This window comes from Pongo pygmaeus, chromosome 10, assembly GCF_028885625.2.
Source record: "Pongo pygmaeus isolate AG05252 chromosome 10, NHGRI_mPonPyg2-v2.0_pri, whole genome shotgun sequence".
Classification (NCBI taxonomy): Eukaryota; Metazoa; Chordata; class Mammalia; order Primates; family Hominidae; genus Pongo; species Pongo pygmaeus.
The window spans coordinates 55,415,451-55,429,427 of record NC_072383.2 but is presented as its reverse complement, the minus strand read 5'-3'; the positions used below and the strand labels follow the sequence as shown (position 1 = coordinate 55,429,427).

The 13,977-nt window shown below is 56.1% G+C and overlaps 2 protein-coding genes across 14 annotated transcripts; both read right to left on the bottom strand.

Moving 5' to 3' along the window:
- Positions 1-408: 408 nt before the first annotated feature.
- On the bottom strand, positions 409-7,541 carry ARHGEF25 (Rho guanine nucleotide exchange factor 25). 8 transcript variants are annotated; one of them, XM_054443459.2, is made up of 17 exons: positions 5,668-6,273; positions 5,092-5,169; positions 4,785-4,903; positions 4,515-4,618; positions 4,300-4,395; positions 4,143-4,219; positions 3,899-3,965; positions 3,540-3,643; positions 3,258-3,327; positions 3,053-3,142; positions 2,877-2,969; positions 2,641-2,691; positions 2,340-2,417; positions 1,942-2,142; positions 1,637-1,817; positions 1,159-1,370; positions 409-870 (listed from the first exon to the last, which is right to left on the bottom strand). In XM_054443459.2, the coding sequence occupies exons 1-17, from the start codon at positions 5,697-5,699 to the stop codon at positions 760-762; spliced, it is 1,764 nt and encodes a 587-aa protein (XP_054299434.1). In that variant the 5' UTR covers positions 5,700-6,273; the 3' UTR covers positions 409-759. The 8 variants fall into 8 exon arrangements, with proteins under 8 accessions (XP_054299434.1, XP_054299431.1, XP_063528918.1 ...); XM_054443456.1 differs by lacking the exons at positions 4,785-4,903; positions 5,092-5,169; positions 5,668-6,273 and adding exons at positions 6,976-7,090; positions 7,342-7,541 and having other exon boundaries at positions 4,515-4,729; XM_063672848.1 differs by lacking the exon at positions 5,092-5,169.
- A 318-nt stretch (positions 7,542-7,859) lies between these two features.
- On the bottom strand, positions 7,860-13,184 carry DTX3 (deltex E3 ubiquitin ligase 3). 6 transcript variants are annotated; one of them, XM_054443453.2, is made up of 7 exons: positions 12,796-13,184; positions 11,922-12,310; positions 11,400-11,462; positions 11,134-11,209; positions 10,051-10,799; positions 8,922-9,139; positions 7,860-8,585 (listed from the first exon to the last, which is right to left on the bottom strand). In XM_054443453.2, coding segments are annotated over exons 4-7 (1,044 nt in total). In that variant the 5' UTR covers positions 11,135-11,209; positions 11,400-11,462; positions 11,922-12,310; positions 12,796-13,184; the 3' UTR covers positions 7,860-8,509. The 6 variants fall into 6 exon arrangements, with proteins under 6 accessions (XP_054299428.1, XP_054299424.1, XP_054299425.1 ...); XM_054443449.2 differs by having other exon boundaries at positions 10,051-10,780; positions 12,796-13,172; XM_054443450.2 differs by having other exon boundaries at positions 10,051-10,780; positions 11,922-12,082; positions 12,796-13,172.
- Positions 13,185-13,977: the final 793 nt, after the last annotated feature.

The following is a 13,977-nucleotide window of genomic DNA, read 5'->3' as shown; positions in this document are numbered from 1 at the left end:
AGGGCTGGGTAAAGAGGATACATCAAGAATCTAGGGCTGGCCAGATGCAATGGCTCATGGCTGTAATCCCAGCACTTTGGGAGGCAAGACAAGTGGATCACTTGAGCCCAGGAGTTCAAGACCCTGGGCAACATAGCAAGACCCTAACTCTACAAAAAAAAAAAAAAAAAAAAAGGAAGAAGAATCTAGGGCTTTCCAGTGGTTCCATGCCTCAGTCTTTGTCCCTCAACTGCTGCAACTGCAGTTGAGGGACAAAGATAGCAACATCTTTTATCTTACACCCTGTCCCCTTCTCCTTTCACCAGACCCCCTCCTCCAATGGCTGGGGCCAACCAATCTCTTCCATATCACTTCACTCCACCTATCCCCACTACAGCCTCCCCTTCCCTCTGCCAAGACAGCAGCCTCGGTGATATAACAAAACCTTTATTCTCAGAAAACAGGAAAAACAAAATTAAAAAACAAAACCAATAATTTCTATCTGGCCCCTGCCCCAGCCCTCCCACCCACCCACATATCCTCCTTTTGGGGGGACCGTGATGCATGCGTGGGGGTGGGAGCTGAAGGAAACTGTGTTCCTTGGGCGGAAAAAAGTCCTTGGGTCTAGGTGCTCTCCTCCAAGTTGATATCCCTCCCAGCCTTGCCCACCCTCCAGACACACCAAGAAGGAGGAATTCTGGAGCAGTGCCAGAAGGACTGCCCTGAAGCTCCTTGGGGAATAGGCGGCTGAGTCAGCACCACCCCCATGGTTTTCACCAGTTACAGCTCATCTTCATCCAGCTTGGCAAGTCTGGCTTGGCAGGGAGGGGTTTTTGGAGTTGGAGAGACTGGAAGAGAGTCATGGGGAGCCTGGGGGATGTCACCGAGGGCCTGAAGAAAAGATTCAAGTCAGAGGATCAAAAAGGCCAGAAATCTACCCTCACTTCTCTCTTTTCAGTTTAAGTCCCTAGCCAAGCCACCTCCTCTTGCCAGATATCTTAGACTGTCTGAGACTATCAGCTTCTCCAGAGTTAAAATAGAGGAGAGAAGCGTAAGGGATGGGAAGTAGGAAGGACCAGATAAAAGGAAGGAATGATATGGGGAGGGAACTTGGGGGTCCCCGAACAAGAGAGGCTCTCCCTTTTTATCCCTACAATGAGGGAGCTCTATTCGTCATACCTGTTTATCCAGTGGCAAGGGGGCTCTGGCCACCTCCCCTTTGGGTGACAGCAGCAGGGAGGGGAGAGAGCCATTGATGGGTGTGTGTGTGCTGCCCTGGGCCTGATCTCCAAGCCGAATTCTTCCAGGGCTCCCCACTCCAGGCCTTCCTGGCCGCCCCAGGCTGTTGGTCTGGCTCTCCCGTCTCTGGTACTCAATGGGTGACTGCAATGCTGGAGCAAAGAGAGGAAACAGAAGGAGGGTTACCGCAGAGACAGGTCTCTTCCCTAGGGCCTGTATCATTCTCCCACTTTGCCATCCTCCCTGTCAGCCAATGTCAATTGCTTAGGGCTTTAGGGGATTCTATCAAATTTTGAGCTAGCAGTGGAAAAGGGGATGGGCCATGGTCAGAGGGTAGGTACTGGAGACTGGGCAGTGAGGGATTCAGGAGGTCAAGGGGCTGAGAGAGCACATCGAGAAGAAAGGATGAGAGCTTCACCGTTGAGGAAGTCCCGTTGGCTCTCCAAGATCTGAGCCACATGCTTGATCCAGGCCTGACTGATAGCAGGGTCTGCAGCCTGCAGGACATAGCGCTGGATCCCACCCTCTGGCCCTCTGGAGGTCAGTGCAAAGCGGCAAGGGTCACCTTGGAGGTTCCCCTCCAGTCCCAGGCAGCTCACCTGAATTGGCAGATAGAAGACAGCCCCCAGATTCCTCAGGCCCTCTCTGGCTCCTCTGAGACATCCTCTCAGAGGCCTCATGCCCTCTCTCTCTCCAAGCCCTCCCTCATGGCCCTCTCCCCACCTTAATGCTGTTCTTGTATACATATCCAGGCTGTGTTCCACCCCTCACTCCTCCTCCCAGGGCTTCACTGAAGATGATGATTTGCTCAAAGAGGAAGACGCGCCTCTCTCGACCTCGGGAAGACAGCAGCCCTCCAGCCTCAGGCTCGGTGACCCAGAAAGTGTCCTGGCTCAAGAGCTTCCCCTGAGCAGTCAGTTTGCCCTGAAACCAAAAGGATAGCGGCCTTGGAAAAAGAACAAGAAAAAGGACAATTCTCTGCTCCTCCCTTCCTTGCCTGACATGCCCAACCAACCATGGGGTCAGACCCAGGAGAAGACAACTCCCCATAAGGACCTCCTGAGTGCTAGGGCTGGGGCAGAAGAGCATCGGGCCTCCAGTTTCTTGCCCTATCTCCGTACCTCAAATCCCCGCAATCTCCCCAGCGTCATCATATCGTTGCAGCGCTTGGGCACAAAGCACATGACCTCCACAGCTTGCTGGGACACACACAGGTGAGGGGGGCACATTGTTGGGCGAAGAGAGTCGTTATTGGGAAAGAGGCCTCCTCAGCCAGTTGCCTCTTCAGACAGTGTCTCAACCCCAACCAGCCTCCCCCTAAAAACCAGACAGCTGTAAACCACCCAAGGGGCTGGGGGAACCCATGAGATACTAGGAGGATAAGGAGCACATGGTGTGTCCTGGAAGATCTGGGGTCCTCACCTCTAGCTCTGCAGTATCCATCCCAGCTCTATTGTAATACTTGAGAAAATCCTAAGGCAGAGAGGAGAAACGCTCAGGGAGGTCACGAGGACACCCTTAGAAGCTTTCACATCCTTCCCTGAGGACACCAGTGGGGGCCCTCTGGAAGTCTGGGGGAGCCCTAAGAACCCTGGGGAGATGAATGAGGAAACGGCTGTGCCAGCCAGCTGTGCCCCCAGGAAAAAGGGGGTCCTGACCTTGAGCAGCAGCTGGTATTTCATGATCCGCTGCACAGGTTTGATGAGGAGGTCGTTCAGCTGCAGGCGGTGCCCCAGCTGCTGCCGGAGCTCCTGGGGACAGGGACAGGGTGATTATGCAGCCTGGAAAGCCCTAGTTCTGTCCTCCTTCCCACCAAGGCATCTCAGCCACTGACCTCAAAGTAGCTGTCCCCAAACTCTGACACCACATGCTCTGACTTGGGCTTATTCTGACAGTACACCACATACATATGCAGCCGGCGCTCCTAACAGGGGTAACGTTTAAGAGAGAGCAGGGTGGGCGAGGAGGGAGGACACATCTCCAGATAATCCCAGCCCATTCCTAATCCCCACCCCAGGCCCTGCCCCCTCAAGCCTCACGTGTTTTATGAATAGCTGAGCCAGCCAATCAGGATCTTTCAAACACCGTTGTAGCTCTTGCAAGAAATAGCTGGTGGGGTTGGTAGAGAAGGGCAGGTCAAATACATTTCAGAATCCCCACCTCGCCCACTCCCAGCAGTTTCGAGCTGTCTGCCCTGGTAGTGTGCCCTACAAAACTTCTACAAACATTCCTTAAGTCGCAATGGGCTGATGTTAGGATACAGGGACAACCAGATGAGGGCCCCCTCCCCAGGACCTAGCTGTCAGAGTTCCACCACTCACTCTCGGTGCCACTCATAGATTTGCTGGATATTTCCAAACACAATCCTGTCACGGCCTCGAAGACTCTCGGGGACCCCCTGAGCAGCCATGGTGGCCATATAACCCTGCGGGAAAGTTGAGGTTGGGTCATGAGCATGTGGTGGCCCTCTCCCCACCTTAATGGTGCTCCTGTATGCAAATCCAGGGTGTGTTCCACCTCCCCCTCCCTGTTGGGAGCCACCCTGCCTCCAGAGTAGGAAGGTCCAGGAGTGGGGAGGCTTGAGAGGTGAGACAGAGGAGCACCCAGGCACCTCCTGAAAATAGCCCTGGGCAGATGGAAAAGCAGGCAGGAGGGGCTGGGAAGGTGTAAAGGGAGCTACCTCCACAATCTGCCCCAAGTCATCCACGTACATTTTCTCTGTTTCAACCAGTTCACTCAGGACATACCTAGGATGAAAATAGGAGGAGGCCCCCACTTCAGCGTTGGAGCTCATCCTTGGTTCTGCCCGTTCCTCCCTCCTCTCCTTTATCATCATAGCCAACCTTGGAGGAAATTCCATCTAAAATGTGAGGGACAGTCTTCTGGAAGTTGTGCAACTGCAGGGAAGGGCTGTGGACACTTACATACTCCTTTCCAGAGCCTTCTTCTTCTGTTCCTCCTCACTCTCAGGGGCTTGGGACAAAGTCTCCTCTTCAGGTGGCTGGAAGGAAAGAACATCCTAGGGTGAGCAAACGAATGCCCCTTGAGTGAAAGGAGCCTCCCCAGAGCCTGTCCTCACACCTGTGTCTTATCTCCAGGGCCCTCCAACAATGTGGTCAGCAAGGTCAGTTCTGGCAGCTCCTCTCCTGTGGCTAGAGCTGGCTCCAACAACCAGTTCTGGGGGCCAGAAATCAAGTGTCAGAGGTCAGGGACAGTAGCTGGGTGGCCCCAACTTGCCCTCTCTGCCAGTGTCCTTCATAGATGTCCCACATGCTTTGGTGCCGTCCCCTGCTCACCTCATATGGTCCTGCCTGACCACTGTCTGCCTCAGTTTCCACACTGAGACAATGTTTGGAATGATCCAACCATCTCCTCAGGCCACTGACGGGCCCTGGGGGGCCTGGGGAACAGGGGCCAGAGCTGAGGCCAGAGCTGGGGCCAGAGGGGGCAGCCAGACCGGAGGCAGCAGAAGCCGATATACTCCCCTCACTGCCCGCAATGGAATAGGATTCTAATGGGAGGAAAAAGAGAGGAGGTGATAGACCTTGCCCCAGCTCCAGACTCACGGCCCCCAGGGAACTCCCAGGGTCTTCTCTTCATGATGCTCAGCCTCTCTCTCCAAGGGCTCACTCTCTTGCCATCCTCATTTGAGTTGGCCAGGATAGAAAATTTCACCAGGGCACCCCTGGGAGAAAGCACAGTAAGGTAAACACCTGGCTCTCCAGGCCTGGAACCCCCAGTTACATGTGGAGGTTCCCCATATCCTGAGCATAGCATAGATATGGGGGTGGGGGCAGCCATCTGGGCAGACATTGGAAGCTGGGGGTGGCCATCTGCTTTCCTACAACCCTCCCCCTTTCAATGGGTACAGACCATTCTCTGTGAAAGGGGGAGGATGAGCTGGGTCCATCTGCCACTCCCAGTCCCCTCCTCCACCAATTGCAGTAATCACTATAAAAAGAAAAGACTTCTGCAGCCCACCTCCCCAACACATGTGTAGACCCAATAGAGGAGGCCAGTGAGGAGGGTCCATCAGGGTTATCTTTGGCCTGTGCTCAGCGACAGAGAGCTGTGATTCCTTACAAAGCCCCTTGTAGAACCACCTCATTCTCATTCCTCCATTCCCCTGTCCCTCTTCAGAAGTAGATTCTTAGCAAAAGGTTTGAGGAAAATAATCGGTTCTAGGCCTAAGGGGATTGTGGATGGGTTTTTCTCAAACCCATTTGACTAAGGGAAAGAGATGAGTTCCCTGCCCCTTCCCCAATTTCCTTAACTTGAACTAACAGAAATTTGGAGGCAGAAGGGACCTTAGGGATCACTTAAGAAACCACTTTCCTGGAAAACACATACAGTCTCCAACCCTAAATCCCAAGGGCCAGGGCAAACAGATGCCCTGAACCCCCAGCCCGCCCCCCACTCAACACTGGGCCCTCTCGACCTGGCACTCACCACGTCCCCCCCGGGCGAAGCAGCAGCCGCATTTTGCCAGCACTTTTCGGATCACACGGGGACAGGCACAGCGACCCCCTTTGTGCCCCCCCCGCATGGCGCCCGGGCCCCCCCGCGCCCCCCACCCGGGCCGGCCATGCAGGGGGAATCACGGGGGGCGGGGCGGGGACGGCGCCGGGCGCACACCCCCCCTCCCTCCTACCCCGGTCCAGGCTGTGGGAGGGGGGGAGGGAGGGGACCGGGAGGAGGTGTCCAGGGGTAGGCGGAAGTCTAGTCTTGAGGCGGGCTGGGGGGCTGTAGAGAGAGAGAGGCGCGGGGCCCGGCCGCCGGGCTGGGCGGGGAGGGTTTCCGGAACCCTGTCGGTGCGGGGGCCTAGGGTCCAGATGTCCAGTGGAAGGGGGAGGGATGGTAGGGGAGGCTGGGCCGGGATGCGGCAGCCGCTCCAGCTGTCTCCGGCCTCTGGTTGGGGGTGGCTCTACGCCCGGGCCGGGGAGGAGGAGAGGGCCGACCCCCGAGCCACTGGCGCTGTGCGGGTCCCAGCGGAGCGGCGAGCTGAATAACAGGCCTGGCCGCGGGGCCGCCACGAGGCGGGGCCTCTGCGGCCCAGCTCCGCCCTCTCCATCGCGTTCCCCCTCCTGCCTGCGCCGGGTTCCCGCCCCGATCGCCCCTCCCCCAGACACCACCACGTTCCGACTTCACGTCCCCAGTGCTTTTTCCCCTCCCCAGCCCGTGCTCCCCCGCCCCGGGGTCCCCCGCCCTCTCGCATCCCGGGCTCTGCGGAGCGCTGGGGTCGGGGTTCAGCCTGTTGGCAGGGTCTGCCCAGGTCTCCCCTTGGCCTCTGCAATGAAGGAGGACTCTGTGGATGGGGCCTTGGCCTGTGCGAAGATGTTCTGGGTTTGGGGCTGTCCCCGGCCGCGTGGACAGAGGCCCCCTGGTACGGGGTGCGTGTATGGGGAGTCTTTTGTGGGTGAACACAACCCAGATGCCGCCCTCTCTCAGGACCTTTCTTTCCTCCAGGCCCCGGGACTCCAGCTAAGACTAATCGCCAATTAAGGCGAAGTCCTGGAGCCCGGGCTGGCGAGGGGCCAGGGGTGGGGCGCGGGGACACTCTGCCTGCGGGGGCTCGGGACCAAGTGGGATGGGGGACACACATTGGACTCGAAGGCGGGAAGAGTGGAGGTCTCTGCGATTAAATGGGTCTTATGCAAATTAGATGTGAACTTTATGCTAATAAGAGCAGAATATTTTTGAATTCGCCACTTGGCGCAGGATAGCAAACTGTGCCCCACCCCACCCCCAGCTTCTTACCGGGCTGCAGAGCCCCGGCGAGGACCTCATGTTCGCGATCCCTTCTGTGATCTCCCTCCGTACGTTCAGACTCTGGCTCGGTACCCCCCAACCCTAGGAGGCTTCTCCTCGGGGGCTGCGGGGACAGAACCACTGTAAGGAACCTGCCCTCCTAGGCAGCCCTGACCTCCCCCTTCCCCTTCTACCTGTCAAAATCCACATTGTTATAAAAGGGTCGCCCAGAACGGGGCTATGGCCCTCGTAATAAAACTCATGTATTCCTGCGACTGCCCCGCAGAACTCGTTTTCGGATAAATTGAGTTGTGGGTGCAGCCCTCCTGAAGGCCCCGAAAGACCCCCGACCCCACCTCGAGCCCCCATTCTTACCCCCTCCTGCCCGGGGAGGGCGCATGCGCGCAGCATGCCCCCCATGACCCCCAGTATCCGGTCAGTGCGGCCAGGGGCGGGGCGGTCCGGGGGCTTCATACTGAACCCCCACCCTGCTCCAAGTTTCAGGGTCGAGGGGCCACGGAAGCTGGGGGGCTTTGAGGCCTGCGCGCGTCCGGGGAGTTGCTGCTGCGGAATCCGCCCCCTGCCCGGCTCCGCCCCCACTCCCACCCCAGCCAAACTTCGCAGAGTGGGTAGAGTTGTTCTTTTCTCTACAACCATAGTTGAACAACAAAAAAACACCCTCTTAATACTAATTCCAAGATCGAAGTGTGACCCAGGGTTTCACAGTTTTACTACAGAGCCCGCTGGTGCATCCCGTTTCCCCAGGTCCTCAGGAGGCAGAGGGACTGGGAGTGCACGCAGGGCTCTCCCCATCACCCCACCTCCCCTTTCCAGCAGGTCCCTCTCTCCACCCCACCCCCACCCAGTCCCTGGAAAAGAACGGGTGTGGCATAAAGAGTTGCATATTTTACTTTATTTTTATTAAATTAAAAGCTACAGTCTGGCAGCGATTCCAGAACAGGGTAAGGAGGTTCCTCATAGGGGTCAGAGAAGAGCGGAGAAAGACAGACTGACGGAGACTGAGACACAGGAGAGAAAGGACAAGGTTAAGGGAGAACTGTTTCTGATGAACACACACAGCCGGCTCCATGGCGGGTGACGGGGAGCTCACATCAGCCCAATTTCGCCTCCCCGACACCCGAAGTTTAGCGGTGGAGCAGTATGTGGGGGCGGCTGGGAATAAACAGATCCTCCCTTCCCCACCCTAGGTCCTTTCTCGGCTTGGTCATGGAGCACAGCACATACCAGAAAAAGCCAAGGGCAATGGAGGGGCAGGGAAACCGGGAGTATATGTACATGGGGAGCGGAGAACAGAGCCTTGGAGGTCGGCCTCTGCCAGAAGGGAGTGGCTCACACTGCATTGAAACACTTGGCCAGTGGGGGATGGGGGAAGGGATTGCCCCCTCCCTCTCGGAACTCCCTTCCCAGTCAGACAGGTCCCCTACAGGTGTGGTGTGGGGGGCAGGGGGCAGAGAGGAGAAAGAGGCTTCTGCTGGGTCCTAGTAGAGGCGGACAGCAGGGGCCTTGGCAAAGGCGATGTCCTTCAGTCATCTGTGATACCCTTCGCTCTCAGCTCCTCTTGCACCCGGGTCAGGTAGGTGGGGTCTGGGTACCCAAACCTGGGAGCAAAGAGAAATGAGGGTGAGGTTTAGCTGTTCGAACTTGCTATTATCCCCATGCTCACCCTCATTCTAGGTGGCTCAGACACCTCCCCACCTCCCCTAAGGGAGGACACCTCCAAACCCAAGATAACTTAGCCCAATTCTGCTTATTTTTGTAGGCTAAGCTGGGCACACCAGGACCAGGTTGAATGCAGGAGAAACTGAGATGGCTGAACAGTTTGGAAGTGGTCCTCTCCAGTTAGGAGGCTCCCTGAGCAAGGGGTTGGTGGGTCCCTCAGTGGAAATGGAGCAAAGGGCAGGAGCCAAGGGAAAGGAAATGAAGAGGGGTCGCACAGCTGGGGTCCCCCTGTGCAGCTGGTCTTGTGGTGGATGTCGTTCCAGGTGATGACATTCGGTCTCCCTGTGGTCATGGACGTGCCGATAGTGAAGGTGAGACGCTGGTCAAACGCCTTGCGGAACAGGGTCAGCACCTTGTTGCCCTCAGGGCAGTCCGGGAGGTAGGCCACCCGTGTGGTGCCAGGATACCGAACTCCTGGGTTTGGGTGTTCAGCCTGGGAGGAAGGTGAAGCAGAGTGGGCAGTGAGCAGCCAGGCATCCTAAGGCCCAGATGCCAGTGGAGGGTCATCCAGGCCAGTCTCTGTCTGAGCACCCCCAGCTTATGCGAACGGGGCAGCAACAGGCTGACAGCTTTCCACAGAAGGACAGATTATACGGCCTCGGCAGCAAGAGCCTGTTTCAGAACATAATCCTTATGTGTTAAGAGATTTTTTCTGCTGTCTCAATCCCTCAAGTTTCCATTCAGCAACAAATGGATTCTCAGAAGTGATGGAAGTTAGCCGGTCCCTACACTCCAGACAACTAAGCAAAAATGTGAAGACAGAATAGTCTATCTCTCAGCCTTCCCTTCACCTGAAAATACTCCTAATGTTTCTGCCACTGTCTAACTTGTTCCATTTTCCATCACTCTTCTGTGCAGCTTCTTCACTCCTGTGCAACCAGAATTGCACATTACTCTTTGTCCAGCAAGAAGACACCTATAGGCCTTGACCACTCCTGTTTTTACAGAGTGATGCTCCTGGCTCTGTTGGGTTGGTCAGATCCCTTCCTATTGTGCCTCCCTTCCCCTAAGCCACCACCTCCCCAGAATTTACCTCTGCCAAGATGTCAGCACAGTATTTGTGTTCATCAAGGAAATAATATGCAATTCCTTTCTCTCATATCTGATTTGCTTTTTTTTTTTTTTTCCTAGCTCATATCTGATTTTCACATGTGCCTTGGGATCACAGGGATGGAAAAGCTGGGCCTCACGGGGACCTCCTAGGTCCAGGGCACTGAGTAGGAGGGCACAGTGGAAGACAGCAAGACTGTCTCACATCTAACAAGCACACTCACCCTCACCTGGTTTTCCTAGGTCAGAGCTTGGGGAAAGTCAAAGGGTAAGGGCAGGCCATGGGCTTCTTACCCCCTGGACACCGGGCGGGAAGACGTACTGGATGACAATGGTGCCGTACTTCTCATAGCTGGGCAGTAGGAGGGTGGCGTCCTTAGAGACCAGCATCCGCCCATTCTGGGGCTGGTTGCCCACCAGCTGCCCATAGAAGCGGCCGCACATGGGGCAGGCCTTTTTCACCTGCAGAGCCCGGGTGATGCAGCCCTCGCAGAATGAATGCCGGCACTTCTCCAATGTCTTGGCATTCTGGATCTCCCCCAGACAGATGGGGCAGGTGCTCTCCTGCTCTTCTGCCTCCTCCCGAAGGCGAGGAGGAAGAGGTGGGGGCAGGGGGGGAGGAGGAGGGGGGAGCCCCCGAGCTCCTGGGGGCAGAAGTGGGGCTGCTCGGAGAGGGGGTGGGCCTGCGCGGTGCATCTCAGGGTGCTCCCCTCCACCCCCCAGAGCCAGGCAGCCCATCAGCTCCCCCTGCCTCTGAGCTTTCTTCAGCTCTTTCTCCGCCTCTTTTAGAAGCCCCTTGAGAGCCTTCCGGGCTAGGTAGAGCCCATTGGGAGGGGCCGGGGGAGGGCCCTGTGGGGATAGCTGGAGAACATAGATGTCAGAAGTCTCCCCGTCTATGAGGATGGACACACGGTGCTCCTCCCGAAGCCGGGCCAGCCGGGCTGGGGTCTCTTTGCTCAGGAAGTCCCACACAGGCTTGGAGACAGTCACTTTGTTCTTGCAGGTGCCTCCACAGGCTGCCATTCTGGACAGGACGAACGACACTGCCCCCAGGGTGAAAGGGACTCAGGGTGGGGGGTCCCCATTTGACAAGTATCAGTGCCTCCTTCCAAACCCTCTATTACCTCTGTTTTCTCAAAGCCTAATCCCCAACCCTTCCCCCAAATTCATATTCTGTCTCCCCTTATCTTCCAAACCCAGCACCCACTGAAGAGCAAAAAAGTTTCCAGAGCTATATTATCATCTAAGCCAAGTATCAGTCTTGTTTCTCCTGTCATTTCTCCCGGATCATAGAAACAATTGGCCCCTCCCACCTCTGGGGGGGAAAATGGGCTGTTTAAAGGGGAGGGAGACTTTTTGCTCCTCCTTTTTGCTTACTTTGATCCTGAAGAGCTTAGAATTGGCATGCAGGCTCACTCTTCTTTCCCTGCTCCCTACTTGTAGGTCGTGTGACCTGGTAGGGCAGAAAAATGGAAGGAAAGTGAGAAACCCCTTCTCCCAATTCCCATGGCCCCCAACCCAGCAGCCCATGGAACAGAGACAGAAATCTGGGTCTAGGTTACTAAGAATGGCATTACTTGGAACATGGAATGAAGGAAACCAGTTTAAGGGTGAAAATTGAGGATCCCTTGCGGGGGAGATACCTGGAAAGCCCATGGAAGATGATGGCAGCAGAAATCCTTCTATTTCTACTCAGCTGACCAGGACTGGGAGTGGGGGAAGGGTAAAAAGTTATGATGGCAAATGTTACCATTTCCCTCAGCCAACACAGAAATAAAAACTCCCCTTCCATCTCCTCTCTCCTCTGCAGAATTCCATCATCAGCTTCTACCCAAGTTGCTCAAGAAGGAACTTCAACATGCTAACCTTCCTCCTTTCTTCCCCAGCTCTGAGGCCCCCAAGAAAGCCTAGGGCACACATAAGAGAAGTCAGGAAAGAAAGCGCCCACGCAGGTGGAGGTCTTCTTGCCACCTCCCTCAGATCACATGGACCGGAATATTTCCTATGCTCCCCAACTCCTCACCCTGCTCCATATTCCCAAATAATTCAGCCCCTATTGCCAAGGAGCCTTCCTTGAGAGCTAACTCAGTCCCTTCTGCTGAAGTCTGTTAAGGATGTGAACAAAGTGGCAGCAGCCCCTGCAATAACAAAGTTCTCATTGTCACCTTTTAAACCCAGCACAGGCAGGGCTGGCTGTCAGCTCCCAAGTCTGGCATTTAGGGAGGGGCGGGGCTCACACAAGTGCTCAGCTGGAGGGGCCTGATGTTTTCCCTGAGTCTGGTCGCATTGGGCTACGGGGCTGTCTCCACAACACTTCCAAATGCAGCTCAAACAGAAAGAAGGGCCATTAGTGTGACCTCCATTTATTGACTGATCCAAAAAGGAGCAGCTGTCCCTTCATGCCTCCATCATCGTCCCCCAAGGCCAGATGCACCTCGAGATTCATAAAGTGAAAATGGAACCCTAGAGTCTCAGCCCATACAGTCTATCCGCGATGCAACACTTCTCTCCCCATCACAGGGGACCCAGGACCTAGGTGTCCTAGGTCCAAGTCCTGCTGGCACAGAAAAGGGAGGCGGGGCCACAGTTTAGGGTGGGTCTGTGATTCCTCTGTGGCAACCCAGGCCGGACAAGGAACCAGACTCTCCCTCCAGACAGAGGCCAGAGGGAGGCACAGCCTGGATGAGCAAGGGTCCCTGGGGGCATCCACTGAAGCAGCTCCCGCCCTCCCCCCACGGCCTCCTCCAAGACCCGACCCGGAACCAACTCCCCACATCCCTCACTAGCTAAAGCCCCTGGATCCCCACCGCCGGGTGGGGGTGCATGTCGGCCCGATCGCAGCCCTCAGAACCCCCGAATGGAGGCCAAGGCTGGAGGGTGCTAGAAAGATGATCGGCCGGGCACGGAGCGGGGAGCCCGGAGTCGCGCGCGGGGAGGGGAGGTGGAGGAGGGGGCGCCGGGGGAGCGGGGGGCGCGTGAGGGGTGCGAGCGGGGCCCGGGGGGCGCGCGGTGGGTGTGGGGGGCGCCGGGCTCACCTACCTCTCATCAGCGCCGCCATTGCCGGTCACATGACTGAGGCTGTTGCTGGGATGACGGTCCGGGCCTTAGCAACAAGGCGGGGGAGACCTCGAAAGGTGGGGGGTTGCAGGGGTGCAGGCTGAGGAAAGGGAAGGAGGGAAGACAGCACCCCCTTTCCCCTCACGGGTGATAATCACCGTTCCTTTGACCCCCTTCCATCCGCAAGCCCCTGCCCTTCCTCCCCAAAACAAAAATGGAGGTGCTGTCCCAGTCTTTGGAGGGAGGGGGTGGCGTCATGGAACTGAGGGTAGGAGGTTAAATCCCTGGAGACGCCACCCTTCTCGCTCCCCGCTCCCGGCGGAGCACTCTCCCTTTTCTTTCCCAGCCAGCTGCGTAGCAGCTCCCGGGAGCTGGTGGTGGATGGGTGGGTGAAGTGTTGGTGGGTATATGGGGATTCGGGGGGAGGGCGGCAATTTTTTGAATCCTTATGGTAGAAGGGCCTTTGAGGAACAATGTGGGATGGGAAGAGTCATAGTAAAAAGAAAAGCATTGGCTCTAAAAAATAAATAAATCCGGGTACTAAACTATTTCAATCCCCTCCCTCATCTCCTGCCTCTTTCTAGATTGTTACCTCCTATGACCCCAACAACCTCCTCTCAGATGATCATTGATCAGTGCCTCTGATTTTTCTCTTTCCACAAACAGGGATATGGAGGCTGGTGCAGAATGGGAAGCGAATACATTTTTTAAAAAGTGGCTTGAGGTGGTGGTAGTGTCAAGTGTATGGTTCAAATAGAGTTAAAAACTCTCAATGGAAAAAAAAAAGCTCTGCTCTGCTTCCCACATCAAGCAGTCTCCGCCCAATCCAACTCACTTCCCTGGGGCCACATCAAGCCAGGTTTTTCCACCAGCCAAAGGACTTCCTTAGCCAAGACAGGCAGGAATCTCCCAAACTGGCAACAACCTCTGTTCATCCACCCGTTTTTCACTCCCCCTCTAGACTGGAGGGCTAGTCACTTTCTTCACTTTCCCAGGACCCTGCTGTACTCTTCCTTCCCTCCAGGAAGAGGACAGCTTTCCCAGGAAGCCTGGGGGAATACTGGATTCCTTTTCTTTTAGCTGGTGGGCTGAGAGGCCTACTCACCTTTACAAAGATGGAGTGTTAGCAGGTGGGCTGAGAGGCCTACTCACCTTTACAAAGAT

Bases quoted from the DNA above. Each gene is read 5' to 3' on its own strand.
- DTX3 (XM_054443451.2), bottom strand. From the start codon at position 11,162: ATGCCAATTCTAAGCTCTTCAGGATCAAA. The intron at 10,781-11,133 runs GTAAGCAAAAAG...CGTCCTGTCCAG, and splicing joins CTAAGCTCTTCAGGATCAAA to AATGGCAGCCTGTGGAGGCA. The intron at 9,140-10,050 runs GTAAGAAGCCCA...CCTTCCTCCCAG, and splicing joins TCCCGCCCGGTGTCCAGGGG to GCTGAACACCCAAACCCAGG.
- ARHGEF25 (XM_063672846.1), bottom strand. From the start codon at position 5,332: ATGAGAATGAGGTGGTTCTACAAGGGGCTTTGTAAGGAATCACAGCTC. The intron at 3,328-3,539 runs GTGAGTGGTGGA...CAACCCCACCAG, and splicing joins ATCTATGAGTGGCACCGAGA to CTATTTCTTGCAAGAGCTAC. The intron at 3,143-3,257 runs GTGAGGCTTGAG...TACCCCTGTTAG, and splicing joins CTCAGCTATTCATAAAACAC to GAGCGCCGGCTGCATATGTA.